General features: G+C 34.3%; 1 protein-coding gene across 4 annotated transcripts in view; it reads right to left on the bottom strand.

Moving 5' to 3' along the window:
* Positions 1 to 259: 259 nt before the first annotated feature.
* RPS6KA3 (ribosomal protein S6 kinase A3) overlaps positions 260 to 18,609 on the bottom strand; it is a 75,124-nt gene continuing 56,774 nt past the window's right edge. For 3 of the 4 annotated variants that reach the window (XM_068687659.1, XM_068687684.1, XM_068687674.1), the window contains 8 exons: positions 18,327 to 18,452; positions 16,057 to 16,146; positions 11,627 to 11,785; positions 8,025 to 8,186; positions 7,761 to 7,837; positions 6,542 to 6,659; positions 5,585 to 5,725; positions 260 to 4,551 (listed from right to left, as the gene is read on the bottom strand). In XM_068687659.1, coding sequence (XP_068543760.1) covers positions 4,429 to 4,551; positions 5,585 to 5,725; positions 6,542 to 6,659; positions 7,761 to 7,837; positions 8,025 to 8,186; positions 11,627 to 11,785; positions 16,057 to 16,146; positions 18,327 to 18,452 — 996 coding nt within the window. In that variant the 3' untranslated portion in view covers positions 260 to 4,428. The remainder of the gene's footprint in view (positions 4,552 to 5,584; positions 5,726 to 6,541; positions 6,660 to 7,760; positions 7,838 to 8,024; positions 8,187 to 11,626; positions 11,786 to 16,056; positions 16,147 to 18,326; positions 18,453 to 18,609) is intronic. The other variant, XM_068687665.1, reaches the window with a different exon arrangement.

The raw sequence follows: 18,609 nt of genomic DNA, 5'->3' as shown, positions 1-18,609 counted from the left end.
GCCTTTGCTTTTTTGTTTATTTTTCCTCTCCCCTTTCCCTTTATTTAAACATCCTTATCTGAAACCTTGAGCCCTTTGTGTTGTATTTTCTCCTCCTCCTTCCTTTGAGAAGGGGGAGTGAGAGTGTGGCTGTGTAAAGCTTAGCTGCCCACCTGAGTAAAACCACCCCAGTGTGCTGCAAATGTAGTCCAGTGTTAGTGATGGGCACACACAATGGATTTATAACTGGGCAGAACAAATGACTATCCAAGAAAGCAACTTGTAATATGTTTGAAAGTTTATTCATAGTAGAAATTTCAATTTCTTTTGAAGACTACAAAACCTGCCATTAGACAGGAGTACAAGCAACATTATCTCTCCAGAACTGTTCATAGTTATATCTGGAACAGTTCTGATTACACAGTAATAGCATGATTGGAACATTTCCTAGATCAAACTCTGAATAAAACAATCATTTAAAGTATTCAGTACATTTTTTTAACTAGCATTTCAAATCTATGACAGCAGTGCCAAGCATCTATCAGATGCTATTGTAATGGTCTAGAATAAGGTACAATACCACTGACTTCCTGGAATAGTACCTTAGACTCACTCACGTGCCATGCTGAGAAAACTAGTATAAAGTATGATTGTATAGAATTGTAGAAAAATATTTTATCTGTGATTTTGTCATTTTTTAAAAATGTTTTTAAGTAGACTCCCCCCCATCTAGGTTGCAAAATAATTACATCCCTCGTAAGTACACCTTCCCTTTGATTAGGTCAAGAGTATCAAGATAAAGCTAATTTACATCATTTTCATAAGTGAAAATTCATCCATTAACCACTGCTGCTTACTGAGGACCAGCATACCTTGAATCCTTTCCTTCCAGTAATAAAAAAGCACAGCTTTAGTTGGTACACCACACTTACAAAAGCAAAACAAAAGAAAAAAAAAACCCGGACACGCAAATCTATTTTCTTATGCCCTAGACTCTTTAGAAAAAAGGTTTTAAATATTCCCTTGAAAAATTCCTTATAAGTTTTATTCATAATTACTGTAACATTGAATGAAGAACTTACTAGATACAGATGGCATTAAATGAGTATTGCAACTACTCTCTCCCCCGCTGTTCTCTCATGCTCTCAAGTACAGTAATTTCACACTAAAAATAAATGATGGGCTACATATAGGAAATTCACCTGCATTTCTATTTTTATTATTATTATTATTTTTTAAATCCTCCAGAACTTGGTATCCTGCTATGCTTTGTACCAAGCAGCAGTCCAGCAGGGAATCTAACAGTGTCTCACCCATACATTCTAATAGAAAGGTGCTACGATTCAAAGAAGCATTATGTGGATTTCTTTACAGCTTTTAACAAACTGCAGCTAGAAAACCAAAAGTAAATGTGAAAGTTGTGAACATAGATCCAAAAATGGAGGAAAGGTATAGAAGCAAGTCTAGCCTGTAAAACGTACTACCTGCATAGATGGGCCATTTCTAACTTTGTTTAGAAAGCAACTTTGAAAAAAATAGTGGATCTAGACTTCAACACATCTGATACTTCATCACTATACACTAAACCGTCCTGTTTTACTGACATCTAAATGTTCATCCTGTGTCACTACATACAAAACAGTAGCAACATCTGTCAAATCTAGACTAAATTATCAGCTTACTTGAGAATGTAGATAACCTAAAATGCAGGAGTTGACATTGCTTGGCTATTTGAATCATGACCAGTGAGCATGAGAGCTACAAAAAATGGCTGAACTGAGATTTTTATATTATTTTAACATGGATAATTGCCAATAGAGAAGCATCTTAATACTTCCTTTCCATCTGTTCTGTGCCAGCTATCTATGCACATTGAGAACATGGGAGAAACTCCTTCCTGAACTGGAATACTATTACCAACACATCAGCAAGTACTGCCATTCCTTTACTTCAACAGTATCACTTTTACATCTTGTTTATTGACTAGATATGACAATATTCAGATTAACACTTTTAAAAACAATTCCAGAAGGCATGATTTCTAGGATTTGATAAGTCTGACTTACAGTCACTCATAGAGCTGAAAATACATTTTCTGAAAAGTGAGAAGTTTTTTTTTGTTTTGTTTTGTTTTTTTTTTTTGTTTTGTTTTTTTAAATACCTCTGAAACTGCAGACACTGTCAAACAACAACAAAAAGTCAAGATGGCCTTTTTCTGCTACTAGTTAAAGATGTTTCTTGAACAAAGGGTAGATGCACCTGTACAGCTGAAGTAAACTTCAATGCTAGAGCACCAAGTAAAGGAAAAATGCTAATTACCCTGAAGAACTGTGAGTTTAAGTTTCTGAGATTGATGGTCATTAAGTATCTTTGCTCCTAAACCAATTCCTTAGCCATTAAAGGCAATATATGAAGAATACCATGCATGTAAAAGCAAAAAATATAAATAAAAAAATACATCTTTGGAGTATTGATGAAGTACTAGATCTGGATTTAGGGAGTCTGATTTTCTAGCAGCTTTGCCAAATAAATGAGATCAGCACTGGGACAAATTATCATCATGGATTAAATATTTAACAGATTTTTAAGAAGGGAAATGAAACGGGATCCTTTGCAAGCTTAACAAAGGGAGTTTTCCCAAAGAACTTGGGAAAACTTGTGTCAGAAGGAACATTCTCACATTCACATAAAGCAAATCTGTGGTGTTGTGAAGATGATTTCCCCTCTGATGATTTCAGGGAAAGCAGCAAATTAATCACTATAAAAGAAATGTTATACTACTAATCAAGAAAACACCTTCTCATGTAAAATCGCAGCTTTTACTTTTTCAACTGTATTGGTTCACACAGAGATGTTCACCTGGACCTACGTTTTTTAAAGCTGGAGGTCCTAACAGCCATTTTCATATCTGGATCAAGCTGACGTAGCACAGTATTTTGGTGGAGTTGGGTACTCATCCCAGTTCAGACACATTCCAGCATGCTTCTCATTTGGGCAACTGAGCTTTCAAGACCAGCTATCAAGACATGTCTTTAATTACTGAAGATACGAGGAGAACAGAGCGTTAAAAGTTAGCATTAGTATTTAAAAACAAGTCTTCCACCCCTATTACAAATTTGCTTTCAGCTGTGGAAAAGTGAGAACACTCATTTCTGAGCATTTTGCTTTACCCAACCTGCAAAAATACTATTTTTCATGGTAAATTACAACGACCTTTTCCAATCCCAGACAGATCAGAATGATTCTCTGTGTTTTGTTTAGGCTGTCACTTAAAATTATGAGAAGTTAACTGGCAGAACATTGGATCCATCAGTTTTCCAACTACAGTGAATGCAGTTTAAACCTGCTTTTTCCGGGCTTATTAGTGGACATTGCTTTGCTTTCTCTTCAATGCTGCCTTTCTTCTATAATACCAACATTCACTGAACAAATCCTCTGCAGCTTAAACAAAAAAGTCACAGAATAGAGCTAAAATATTAACAATGGATTATACGAATAAACAATATAGAAATGTTCTCTATCCAAAAGTATTTAGTAATGATTCCTGAGTCCAGAGATTAGATGGGGCAAAATAAAAGGGAGGAGAGGAGGAACAGAACACATAGTGAGATATGGAGCGAGTTATCTTTTCTCTGGGTTATATTATCTATTGTATATATAGTATGGCGAGAGATCCACTGTTTAAATTTTGAATACTATAAACAGCATCCTGGTTTTTATAACATGACATGCAGCGTCAAAAACATGGAAATGTAGAAAAAACACAGGCAAGGAGAAATACATATTCATAGTATTACATTCAATAGCTGTTTAACAGTCAGGCTTCTTTTAGAGCTGTCCAACAATGCTGATTAATCCAGGTGAACTGTTTAATCAGACTTAATTGTCAAAATGGTTAATAATATCTAAGTAAAACAAGGCATGTATACATTAAAGAAAACAGCACAGAAATGTGCTGCTCATGAACTGTTTACAAAAACATACAAAATGTTGGATGGCACAAAGTATATAGTGCTAATATAAACAGATCATTTAAGCTAAGTGCTTAACATAAACTGTCCATCTCTACCTGTAACAAAGAATATGTTAGGGGACAAAAAATATTCCTTATAAAAAATAATGCTATGTGGTGCAGAGTGCTTTATTCAGTGTATTTTTGACAGAGGTGGCATTTGTAATTCTTCTGGTTTATTCAATTGTGAACATGATCATTTTCATCGTGTTTCCACTTGTCACTCCATTTGAAGCTCCAGTAAGATCAGTAACTTGCCATCAACAGTTTTTAAAGCGAGAATAGATGAAAGCAGTAGCAGCAGCAGGAGCAGCAGCATTATAGGTACCAGCTGGGACAGAGTGTGCTTGCAGGTATCTGTCAGATATGTGCTACCTGTCGCCATGATTTGTGCTATCATCTTATACCATGGTACCAAATATCTGGGTGAGGTCACTTCACAGGGCTGTTGAGGTAATTTTTTTTATACCTCTCCTCTGAGCAAGAGTAGAACGGCCAACTGGCTCCAAAACCGGTGACTGATTACGATTCAAAGCAGAATAAGTCGCTGCCATTGCACCCTGTTGTGAGAATGCCAAGGGGGAAAAATGAGAAGATTGCATTGTGAGTGATGCATTTATTATAGATGACACAACATTAAGTATTAGACATTCTGAACAAGTTTTAACTTTCAGTCTATTTTCACCTACAAAACAGAAACACACCACTGTGTTACTCAAATAACAGCAGTATTACACTACAAAACTCACATATAACAAATAATTTTCAGATCAATCTAAAGTGATTTTATCCTGATTAAGAAAAAAACTACAAAAAATAGAAGGTATAAGAAATACTGCAAAATAAGTTCGCTCTCCATGCTTTGTGAAATACTTGATGGGCCATCTCTGCTTATAACTTCCATAACCTTTTCCATTTTCAACAAAATATTTAAAAATCACTAACATTATTCAGCACATAAGATTTCTTACACTTTTAAAAACACAACGTTGTAAGCCATGGGATCAAAACTTGCTCCACTTTCTACTTGTTTTTAGATGCTAGAAATTTCTAGTAGCTGACTCAAACGGAATGTTAATTATATTTTTCAGATCCCTTTAAAGTTGCATGACAGTTGTTTTTTTTTCCACACAAAACTGATGGTAGTGTGGAATACACAGGAGTAGAATTTTGAAAAAGTTGACTTTTAAAAAAAAAACACTTTAAAATTAGCTCAACTATTTTTCATCTCCCCTACAGTCACCTGACATTTCCACTTAGAAATTTGATTATTTTTTTTTTAACTTCAGTTTCATACTGGTAAGTTTAACTTCCTTAAAAGTACAATAACTTTTGAACCTCAGAAAATGAGTCTTTTTCAAACATATTATACATGTATTATGGACAGCAAATGTGCTCTTATGAAATCCTATTTTGTATATAACAAGATCACTTCATTGCTTAAAGCAACTTAAATCAACAATTGTAACTTTTAAACAGTATTTAGAAAAAACACAATCTCCAGTAACTTTACATGTATGTCTTTAAATTTTTAATTCTTTTCTTTAGAGTTATTATGGCTAAACAGAAAAAAATGAACAAATATCTGCTTGCCTTCACTAAATGTGGAGCATCCTGCCTGTTCAGCTGGTATTGAGGCAACTGGTCACAGTGAACTATCCAGGGATGGCTAAGAACTTGGGCTGCAGTCAGCCTTTGATGTGGGTCAACATGAAGCATTTTTGAAACAAGATCCTGTCAATAATACACAAGGAGTCAATGCAAGTAACAGTAAAACTTCAGCTTTAAAACTTACTACAGTTCAAAATTGAAAATTTTAGTAGTATAAACGTAGGTTCATAACATCCATTTGAAGCAGCTAAAAAGCTGCTGAGCAATACCTAACACTACATCATTTAGTTATGCAACTGAATGGACATTAGGCAACACAACTGAGAAATAAACAACTGAGAAAATAGATAATCCTTCCCCTTGCTTATCTTCCCATTGTCTAACAATCTTTCAACTCTGCATGTTGAAGATTGAATTCTAGTACTTCAACAAATAAACTACTCAAATCCTAATGGAAGAGTATGAGATGAACTGTCTTGTGTAACTCTGAAGAACTCACCCAAACAGAAAAATGTGAAATACGTTTCTAGCCTGAATCAGTGGGGCATATTCTAATATTTTTAGTCTCCTGATTTAGATTTTCTGAATGATTTTTTTGAATGTCATTCTTCCACATGAAGTTTCATTACAGCATTTTGTGACACAGATGGTTGCACACCTATGTGAAATGGTGATAAAACATGATCTATTTCTAAGACAATTGTTAACAACTGTAGTATAAAGCAGCCCTAATTTTCTTCCTACATACAAGTGACTGTTGAAACACAAAAGGATCTTAAAAACTTGTTAATATATAAGGGATCAGCTCAGTATTTTGAAGTAACAATAATAATGGATGAAATTTATCAAATCACGTATGATATGATATATACATTATTCGTAACACATTCTATTGAAATCTATTTCTCATTCCCCAAAGGACTAAGCAAATATACTTGCCTTTGCTGTATCTGATACAGTATTCCAATAACCACCGCTGAGAGAGAACTTCCCACTACCTATTCGGGCCAAAATCTCCTCTGGGGTATCATCAGGACCATTTGCAAAAGGAGTGTAGCTATTTAAACAAACAATTTCAATGTTAATTACTTCCATAATCTGGACCTCAACTGTTACTCTAAATTATTACAATATTCAACAAGTTCAACATAATTATAGGCAACAGATAGCTAAATAGCTGGAAGAGCATGTATTCTTAACAGATATGAAAATGCATGACACTGACTGTTCTTATCATATGTATTCTTTCTTTACAGGTTCTAAGAAACCTAACTATTGGTGGTTCCTGAATTACATAAAGTAGTCCTTAAACCTTCATATCTTAGTGCAGTAATAAAGTTATTATACAATGAAATGTGAAGACTTCATAGTGTATCTGAAAAAGAATACTGTTTTGATACAAAGATGTAGCAATTTTACTTGCTTTGCTATAAGCATTCATGCTGCTATCAGAACATCCAAAACAAAAAAGAATTATATGTATATTTAAAAACAAACATATTCAACACTTCCTTTAAGAGTTAATAACATTATCATTATTTGAAAATACTGCAACGCCGCTAAAAAAAACACAACAACAATCCAGCATAAAAAGAATTTATCTAGCAGGTGCAATGGCAGCTATCTTCTGAACTTGTGGAGTTAGTTTTGAACTTGTTGAATTAGTTATTTATCATCTTTTATATACATCATGTCTGTTGCATACAAACATTTCTATAGCATTTATTATATCCTAATTGCATCACTTCAAACTATTCAACAGCTGAGTTTTGCCCACAATCATGCTTCAAAGCACTGAGATTATATTTGCAACATATTTCCTTCAAAATATATGCTGCTTATTCAGCTAATTTTCACATAAACAACCAACTCTTACTCCTAAATCACAATAAAGCAGAAATTAAACACCTGAAGTAGATGTGACATGAGGAACTGAGAATTTTCCATATCAGTTCCTGCAAATTTGGATTCTGTTAAAGGCAAAACATATTTAACTTCCACTGCAGTTGAAGTTGAGAATGATCTGTGTCCTACTGTCCTGACAAACACCTTCAATAGTGGCTTATACATGTATTTCTTTTTGTTTACATGCTTATTTTCTTTTTGCTTGCTATTCTAAAGTAAAGCAAGCCAACAAACAAAAAACACAAACTCTTACCCAGTAAGCATAGTATAAAGCAGAACACCAAGGCTCCATATGTCACATGCAGCGTCATAGCCTTGCCTCTTTAAAACCTGAGGGAGACAAATATTTTTTTCTGCAAAAAAATGCTTAGATTACGCAATAACAACATTAAGCTCTTAGATTTTTAATGTTCTTGAAGTGATTTCACTTGTTATACAAGAATGAAACAAACACCTAACTAGCAAAAAAAAAAAATCCCATCAAAGAAATCGAGGCATTAGTTATCCTGGTATTTACCTCTGGTGCAACAAAATTTGCTGTGTAACATGGAGTCATCAGAAGACCATTTTCTGCTCGTAGTTGTTTTGCAAAGCCAAAATCACAAATTCGAATTGATTCTGGATTACCAGATTCATCAACATAAAGAATATTGCTAGGTTTCAGGTCTCTATGAACAACCTGGAAAAAAAAAACAAACACAAAATACAATAAACTTAAGACGGGAAAGCAGTTTCTATTGTAATCATCTATTCTGATATTTAATTTCAAACTCATCAGTAATCACCGTCAGATTTCTAGCTTCTAACATCAACTGTAGCATTCTGACACTCAGTGGTACCCAGAGTAGTGCAATTCTAATGTGGAAACTCCACCCCACCACCAACAAACCCCAGCAAAACCACAAACCAAGATGTTTTGTTCTAAGGGGCAAATGCATGTATTTACATTTTAACATGTACCTATATGTTAAATATACATATGATCTATACATATACATATGATCTAAAGAGTCTCATATACCTAGGAGTCTCTATAGGTATATGAGACTCTTTAGATCAGAACCTCTGGCTATCAATACCTTTTGCAATCATGGATGTCCTTAGCTGATGCTGAGCCCCTGTGTCACATAACCACACACCAGTTATTGCTGGAATAACTCTCTGTATTCAATTCTGATAAACTAAATTAACCTCAGTGCAAACATTTATAGCCAAACATTAAGGAGAGTTTTTAATACAGCTCTGTCAAAAAATAAAGATATAATATTCAAATGGACTAACATTTCATAAAAGCCTATACTGGTTCCCCTATGGTTGTTCTGCATGCATTTGAGATGTAAAACACTTGATAAAAAAAAAAAACTATAAAAGCTGCCAAAGTTATAGCAGAATCTTATCTTCTCTGAAGCTATGTTGCAATACTCCTTAATAAAACCTGTAAAGTGTAATGACAATTTTTGAAATCAGATGACCTGTTACACCTATTTTCTGCACAAGACAAATTATCTTAAAAGTCTCAAGATGCATTGCTCTCTGTAAAGAAAAGTGTATATATGGCTCTAGACAGTATATTGGATTTGAACGTCTTCTATCAGGAATTTAAGTGAACCTACTATGAAAGCCTTAATCTTCCTGATTGTCCAATGTATTTGATTAATATTAAGCACAGCTTTTCATGGTTAAATTTAAATAGAAAGCTCTTTTATTCTTGAAAAAGATTGTAGTGAAACATTCTAAGGATGTAATTACATTAGAATGAGACGATATCCCAAAGTTCCTAAAAGTGATATGCAGAATCAGAAGCTATGTTTCAGGAAAATAAGACCAAGAAGTAAAAGACTGCAGAGGGTCTGCAAATTGTAAAGCCACTTACAACTGAGCCTACTTACTAGAGACTTTTTTTTTAGCACGTGAAATTTGCAATTCCCAGACTTAATAAAATACACAAAATTACAGAAATGTGTCTTTGAAGCTGAAAAACAAAAACTGTCTTAAAGAATTAGAGGTGGCCGATGCTAAGTGAAAAACCCTGGCTTGAGATCCCAGTTTATGAAAGAAATGACTCCTGGTAGCCCTTTTTCTGAACCTTAGAATCTGTTTTTGTCTAATGAATGAAATATCCCTCAGTGCTCCAAGAGGCAGGAAAAAAACACAGTTTTAATCTAGTTTTTTTTTTTTTTTTTTTTTTTTTAATATATGCTAAACAGGGTGGAAAGGAAGAAGTACAAAGATCTGTGGGTTTGTCAGACTGCTTCTAGAAGGAGTCCAAGTTTCATTTTTCTTGGGGGGAAGAATGGCAAACAATTAAGTGCAAGGAAGAGTAAGTGTTAACAGTCTAGTTCAAATCGAAACCCTAAATATTATTAAGGAAACTTTTTTTTTTGTTAGAATAACATACTTTCTTGTACAAATCTGCTTTCCCAAAGGTGAATTTTAAAAATGTCAGATTGTTTAGATTATATTGACATTTTGCCCAGAAATAACACTATTTTACAGCAACAGTAGACAGCAAAAACAATAAGCAGGACATTTCAGTTCTTTATTTCTTAGTATCATGTTTTTGATTATCAGTGTCAATCATTACCAGCATGCTCCAGATCACATGATACTTCCTGTTTATGCTTTTTGTGATGTCTATCGTGCTAGCCCTTTGTTGTTTTATGCAAGCCCTTAACACATTTAAAATGGTTTGGGTGAGAGTTGGAAGTATTGCTTAACCCGAAGAGGAGGATTTCCTTCCTTGCTTAGCTATGTTTTCAGCTCAAAAGTATCCTCTGCATGTCCATGAGGAATGTCTTTTGGGAAGGGCTGCAGAGACAGCACACATCCAGAACCTGTCAAATCAGATTACTAACACCATAGTTAAGTGAGCTCCTCTGGCGTCCAAAAAAAAATGTGATTGGACTTTTCCAGGCGAGAATTAGATAGACTACTGAATAGACTACTATTTAGCTATCTGACAATCTTTCATGTTGAAGTGTACTTACGATAAGTAGACAAAGTTTCCATAAGTTTCAAAGAGCATGTAGTACAATGAAAGTTAAAATGCCAGTATTTACAAATACCAATATTAAACATAAATGAAAAAAAAAACTCCCAACCCTCTACTAAAAATTCCCAACACCCCTATTTAACACGAAGACACTGGGCTTTTGTGGCCACGTGGTCAAAAGGAATCAAGTTATTATTTGTTTCTATACAGAAGTTAAGGTTTATTCATGTCTCAGGTGCTGCTGGCCAAAGATTCTAAGCACATACAGGATCAAAAAACTACTCATAAGCAAGTGCTTGAATGAAGTGATGAATCACACAGTAAGATACACCAGATAATTTTGATCACAGGTTTTCTGAAATAAGAGCTCACAGAAAAGTGCACTGAAGTATCCTGTGTTTCTTAAAATAATGTGAATACTACTCATTCTGAAGCTTCTTTTCTTGGATAATAATAAAAATAGGTGTTATTAACTTGTCTTTTTCCTTGCACCCTTGCTTTCTGCCTTTTCTGTCCTACTTTTCTCATTTACTTAAAAATGCAACAAAGCTTGCCATTCTTGCCATGCAATTACCACACTTGCCTTCTCTCTCTGAACTACTTCCTCTGTCTCCAGATTAATATCTTGAAACATTAATTTTCTTTTTCTTAACAGTTTACTACAACTTCCTGATGCTATGGTGCAGGAGTTACAAGTCAAACTTCAGAAACAAGAAGGGGAAGAAATTTCAAGAATAACAGGTGGAAAATAATAGATGTTCAAAGTCTGTCACAGCATGAGGTTAGAACTACACTAGATCCCATCACTAAGCAACAGTGCTGGCCCCAGCACCACTTCTTGGCTTACTTCCTCTCATATTCTATTAGTCATTATCTGCATATTCCACAGAACTGCTCAGAGACTGTATGAAGGACAAGAGAAACCATTGTGCCATCACTGCTACCTGGACATGTACATGACTGATGATGAATGTTATAATTGTAACAAGACTTTTCTGTTGAAATGTAATAATTTACCAGAAATTACTTAATTACTGTGAAGAAGAACATGTAAGAAATTGGGTTTCTATTTCTGAAAGAGAAGGACATTTGCATCTTTAAGCATTTTCTCTGAGGTGAAAACTTACCCCTTGAGCATGGAGGTATTCAACTGTTTTTGTTATTGTGAACAGAACAGCACTAGCTTCTCGTTCTGAGAAAAATTTTTGCCTAAGAATTTTATCCAGCAGCTCTCCTCCTTTCATAAGTTCTGTTACTACATACACATATTTTCCATCATCATACACCTGCAAAAAAAGTACATAGAGATGTAAACTTCAAAAATGCTGCTTCTCTTTCTGTGAAATGCACAGAGATAGTGCAGGAATGTCCACAAACTTTTTCCTTAGATAAGCCACTTCAATTACTTTTCTCATATTTCTTACCCCACGCAGTATTCACACATTGTTCATCTTCAAAAATAAGCACAAAACAATCTACAGAAAGGTGCTACAGTAATGAAGTAACTCAAAAGTATTGGCATATAAAAGTTTTAAGACAAAAAAGGTTGAGTAACATGTAGTTGTCCTCAAATAGCTGCATACATATTTAATAACTGAAACATTAAACCAGACACGGGAAAAATCAGAAAAAATAAATGGAAATTAATCTAATTAAGCAAAACTAGAGCCAATTCTAGAAGCAATTATTACACTAAATTGCAAATATGAATGGAGACCATTCCAACCAACCAGTCAGAAAAACATTGACCTTAAGTAATCTGTGTACAATGAAGTCAATGCATACAAAACTGTTATTTAAAAACACACAATTTATACATAGTCCTTCACATAAAGCCTACACCAAAGTCTAAAATGAATACACACACGCTTTTAGTTATGTAAAATATTTGTACATAGCTTTCATCTTCTCGGGGAACAATAGTTGAGAGGTTATTTACAGTACCACCAGAGGGCACTACAGACTAAACTATAGCAAAACACATTTTAAACATTTAATTTCACTTTCTTGGAGTTTTGACTTAACTCAGAAATGGTTTTTTACTGTATAGAAACCTTTCACACTCTGTTCCTTGTCGTTATTGCAATCTATTTTTCATGGTGATGTTGGAATTGTTCTCTTCTGTAATGTGCGAGAAATAAACACTAGCTTGTGTTTAAGTAAAAACAATTATTCAAGTTGTAGCAAAATAGATTTAGGAATAGATAACAGCTAAATTAAGCAAGCTTTTATTCCAATTCCTCTGTCAAATTATCTGGCAAATACATGCTACTAAGCACTTCTAATAACTACAGTTTGGTTTCAGTCTGAAAATTCAAATTTTCTAAGCTTTTAAGTTTTTGTTCTCTTTACTAAAAGGATTATTTTCTCACCAACTACAAAAAAAGAGGAAGAGCATTAGATAAGTCTGCAGGCATTCACAAGCTTATGATCTTAAGATGACAACAACATGACAGGTTTTTAGTTCTTCTTTAACAGCAATTTCCCCCCCATTACATATAAATGACTAATCATCTGAATATGTTTAAGATTTGAAATATTACACAGGTTTAAAAAGTAGGATTATATAATTCTAAACAGTAAAATGGTGTTTTAACTTGCCTTTTTTATTATTTTTTTAAATATTTTTTTAAATATATATATATCTTTTTAAACGCTGCCTCTAATCCCAGTATAGCACGAGGAAACAAGTTATTTCATTTGACATTGTGAAGCACGCACATCTCACTCCTGCAGGGGAACATTTGAGCAAATCTGCATTTGGCTCCAACATTTGCTAACCCTTGATGGCCCTGCTTTGCTTGGAGGAAAACAAAACAAAAACACACCACCAAAACAGCCCTCAATCTTTCTCCTTGCCCTGATCTCTCTAATCAACTTAATTCCAGGAAGCTGTTTGTACCAAATAAATACTCTTGAAGTTTCCTTCACCATCAGGTGCACTGCATTATGCTGAGATCATAAATGCACTGTCAGTTTTTAGAATGAATTCCAGGGACACCCCAAAGATCAGTCTGTAAGAAACTAGAGTGAAAACCAAAAGATGTAGGCAACTGAAGAAAACGATACAATGGAGAGAGAGCACACCGTTTTCATAAAGTGAAATAAGGTTTCACATACAATATTTGGAGGTGTTTTTTTGTTTGTTTTTGTTGTTTGTTTTTTTTTTTTTGTTTGTTTGTTTGTTTGTTTTTGTAGTCATAAATAAGCACTTAAAGAGGAAGACTAGATATACTGCATTCAGGATTCCAAAAAGCTTCTGAATAGATTATTCAGCCAATGTTTTAACTAAAAATGGGCCAAAAGTTCTGTTACAGAACAGTATGAGGCAAAAAAAAAGGGAAAATACATATAATGATCTGGCACAGGAAGTTCCTAGGCAATGGACTGTTGGAAGCTCTGTGCTTCCTCAGTTCTTACACCGTTTCCTAGGCATCCACTACTAACCACCATCAGAGGCAGGATATTGGATAAGAGCATTTGATTTAGCACGGTATAACTCCTTTTGTTTATGTGCTGTGTAACTGAAAAAAAAACACTGGTAACAATCGGAAGGAAAAACCCTAGAGGATCCTGCACTGCAGAAAGAATTCACTGTTCTGAATATCCATTGTTTTAATCCAAACACCTTACAATTAAATTCCATTAAAAAAAGGTCAGGGAAAAGTGAGAAATTCCATCTTAAGTTAAATTCAAATATTACTGCTTTTTTTTTTTTTTTTGAAGACAAGAAGAAAATATTATTTCTTGCAAAACAGTAATTTCCAAGACATGCACTTAAATGCCAGAAAATTTGTTTAAAAAATTCAGAATAGAAGTAATTAAACTTTGACGTGGAACTGATTGAAAAATTTAGTTAAATCAACATTAAATTTTATTTACATAACATGTGGTGTTCTCAATGAGTTTGAGGTCCAATGGCCTACCCCTCCTTTTTCTTTCCTCTAAAAACATTACTATGGGACATGCAAGCAATCTGCCCCATGCATCTATACTAGGACAACGAAAACTTAAAATAATGTTAAATTCATACAGTACTGGACATTATACAAATTCATAATACATATGATTCTTATGTCTCTTTCCTTGCACTGGACATAATTCCACCAGCTTTGCCTGTGGAATTGCTCTGAAGTAAAAGTAAGTGAGAATTACAGTCAATTCTCTTCTCCTTTGTGGACTTGAGGTTTTTTTTTATAGTAACCTTTTGCTCTTAGTATATTACTGTTGGTTGAACGAAAGATGTCTCCTACTGGAAGATAACTGAGAATTATGAAGAATTAATCACAAAGGAGAATGATCTGGAATAAGAGGCAACTAGTCAAGGCTGCCTGGGATTCTCAAGTACTTACCAGATAAGTACTTGTAATTCCCTGTGTTTCTCTTCCTGCCTGAATAACTACCTTTCTTATGAATTTAGTTAACAGACAAACCTACCATGCAGCACTAAAAGCAAGCTGAATGGTGATGCAGTTTGTGTGAACGTGGTTGCTCTCAGGTTGTATAATTGTCCAACCACATGAAGCAGAACAAAGCGTGGCTGTAATTTTGATCATAGAATACCTGACTTGTGATCCCCAACATGCAATGAGGTATAAGCTTCATGGTTGGGTACTTTGTGTATGTGCCTTATTTTGTTGTCCCAAGAAAGGGTCAAAATACGTAACAATAAACCAGAGAAATTATTGTAGACAAACTCTAGGGAGCATTCTCCAGTACTTATTTCCACAGTATTTACAAGCTACTGTTTTAAGGACTTCAAAATATCTGAGAATCTGCCTCCAGTTCAGCTTCCTGGAAATGGCTAGCTCTGTTTTGATTGATGTTTGTTTTTTTGGGGACCAGAATACCTTCTTGCAGAGTAAAAAATTAATTAAGCATATGTTTTAATCAAAGAAATACAGCTCTCTTTCTGTTAGATAATCGGAATACAGTGCTCATTATGAAAGAACTCTACCGCCTGACTTGTTATTCTTCGGGTTTTGTGGTTGAAGTGTTTCCATGGTCAGAAACACAACATAGGAAAAAATAACCAGATGCAAACTTCCATACAACGACTGGATAAAGATATTGCGTAAAGAAAAGTGATATGAAGAGGTTTTATCCAGTACTAAATGCTACTCATTACTGTCCATGAAAACTGCTTTGGGTATTATGCTAACCTCAAACACTCAGTACACTATTATGTAAAAACAAAAAAATTGCTTTTGACTAAGGAAAACAAAGGTACGTTCAAAGTTAAATGAGCAATCAAAAACCTTGCTTGTGCCTTTAAAAGTACAGCCAATGTTAAAATGAATTGTGTGCTAGTTTTTTCAGTGATGAATTATTTGGCTGCTTAAGACTACATTGTACAAAAATATGAGCATCTTTAAAAGATGACAATGAGCCAACTCAGTAAAAAAATCGGATATTGTTGAACAAATGGTATTACAACATTTTATTATTAATTACTGAAAATCAATAACAAATCTGAAGCATGTAGTTTTTCATTGCTCAATTAAAAAGTAATATGCAATTGTAACGTACTAAGGGATGTCTTTAACACATCACTTACATCTTTTAGAGTAATAATATTTGGATGCTGTCCATAGCGCAGAAGGATTTCAATCTCCTCTGTTGGATCTCTTTTACTCTTGTCAATGATCTGTAAGAGCAAATGGACATGCAGACATGACTCTTTTTGTGAATATTATATAGTGCAACACTTCGGTGTGCTCATTAGCTGAAACACATCAGCAAAATTTATCATTATTGGCAAAGGGTATGGAATATAACCAAAACCAAGTTAAATTGGGATAGCGAGACATAGTGAAGAAAGTTGGAAAAAGGTGCAAAGATCTCTCAGCTGAATACAATTTTGGTGGATAAGTGATCTGATCCCTCAGGCTGTGATAAATTATGCAAGGCTGCTTAATGGATGAGACTTCAGTCACCCACCATTTAATAAAATAGGAAATTCCTGACCTGAGATACTGGTTTGACAATGCTAATGAACTCCCAAAGCTTTCCCAAAGCTAATCTCAAACAATTATTTAGTGCAGCAAAAGACAAAGAAGGAGAGTAAGGGAATCAAAAACAGGAAGAAGGAAAGAAAGCCTAAAGTTAATTCAGACAAACATTCTATCACGAAACTTCATTTGAATCTCTGGATGCTTGCTATTAGGCTCAGAAGTACTACGTGCGAAAAAAAAAAAAAAAAAAAAAACATTATTTGGCCCTATTTACAAAGTATTCTTATTCATATACATATAAAAAGTCCTTCTCCTTTTTCCTCCTTCTGAAATGTATAATTTGCTCTAATATCTTATGCCTTCTTCTTCCTGACATCCTACAGCCCTTCTGCTAGCAGTGTCATACTAACATACCGGACACTGATAACTTAATTCTTTGTTTCATGATCCCTTGAGTGGAAAAAAGCCACAGAGACAACAGATAAAATAAATGTTACAGCTTAGAGAATTTATGTCAGTAATTTTCTTGCAGTTTCAAGAACTTACTCTAAATCGCAAACACAGAACTCATATCTGTTCCTGGCTAGAACCAGGATAATGACAAGTATGTGACTACCAAATTGAATTTGGAGACCTTCCAGTAGACAAACTGTGTACAAGGATACAGCAGAAAAAAAAAAAAAAGGCTAAATTTATCTTTGCATTTTACATATGTGAGTAGTCAATTGTTCAACAATTCAAGTAAAGAACTGCTTCATAGTACAAGAGTAGAAGGCTCTGAGGAGACCTTATAGCAGCCTTCCAGTACCTAAAGGGGGCCTGCAGGAAAGCTGGAGAAGGGACTCTTTGCCAGGAATTGTAGTGGTAGGACAAGGAGTAATAGTTTTAAATTAAAAAGGTAGATTTAGATTAAATATAACGAAGAAGCTCTTTACTGTGAGGGTGCTCTGAGGCACTGACACAGGTTGCCCAGAGAAGCTGTGGATGCCCCATCCCTGCAGGTGTTCAAGGCCAGGCTGGATGGGGCTTTGAGCAACCTGGTCCAGTGGGAAGTGTCCCTGCCCACAGCATGGGCGTTGGAATTTTGTGGTCTTTAATGTCCTTTCCAACCCAAACCATTCTATGAGTCTATGATTTAAATATTTTTTCCCTTCCATTTTTAAAGTCTGCTAACGTATACTTCTGCATGTTAACTATCCAGCTCCACAGTGTTATGATGAAAGACAATAAAAATAGATTTCTTATTGCACTTCTGTGAATTCCATGGATTTCAGCAATTAAGAATTCAATGCCTTCAAAGAAGTGTTATAAAGCCTGATAGAATACCATTGAAATAACATTAGAATCCTTATTAAAAAGCAGCAAGCAAAGAGTTGAAGTTTATTCTGGAAGGTACACCACTATTATATATTATTATATTCAGTGTCATGAACTCGTATCTATTTGGCAATTTATTAATCTACTTTGGAAGCAAAACAACATAAAATTACGTTTAAATAAAAGCAAACTATTATATCTTTTTAAGCGATGGAACAAAATGTAAGCTTTTTCAATGTACATTTTCTACTAGAAGTAGTCATTCAACTCCCATCACTTTTATTGTAATTACACACAGGTGTTTCAAAGACTGAAGATTGCTTTTCATCTCCCAAATCAACACAGATAACAAAACCACAGCAATTCCATACAAAAATCTGCCAGTAATTATTCTATTTGCTTGATAAGTATAATTCACATTAGCATCTAAAATCTCTAGATATTAAGAAAATTATTTTAATTTTCTGTGTTCTTTATGGCAAGTAAATCTACAATAACTACGTCTATGACTCTAAATCCTGAGAACAATCAGTGTGTTTTATAACAAAATAGTTACCTTTACAGCATATTCCATGTTTGAAGCTTTATGAATACATCTTTTGCAGATAGAGTAAGACCCAACACCAATATCTTCTTTTACTTCATATCCATCGGTAAACTGAATGCTGTTCCTGTGCAACTGCTACCAAAATAACATTATCAATTGATGAATATTCTAAATATGTATAAATATAAATATCAGTAACACGTTTTTGAATTCCTACTGATTTGCATCAAATTTTAAACTGATGGTTAATGTGATAAATTATATATTAGATACATTGCAAATAATGCACACT

This window comes from Anas acuta, chromosome 1, assembly GCF_963932015.1.
Source record: "Anas acuta chromosome 1, bAnaAcu1.1, whole genome shotgun sequence".
In the NCBI taxonomy this organism is placed as follows: domain Eukaryota; kingdom Metazoa; phylum Chordata; class Aves; order Anseriformes; family Anatidae; genus Anas; species Anas acuta.
This window is presented reverse-complemented; position numbering and strand designations above follow the sequence as displayed.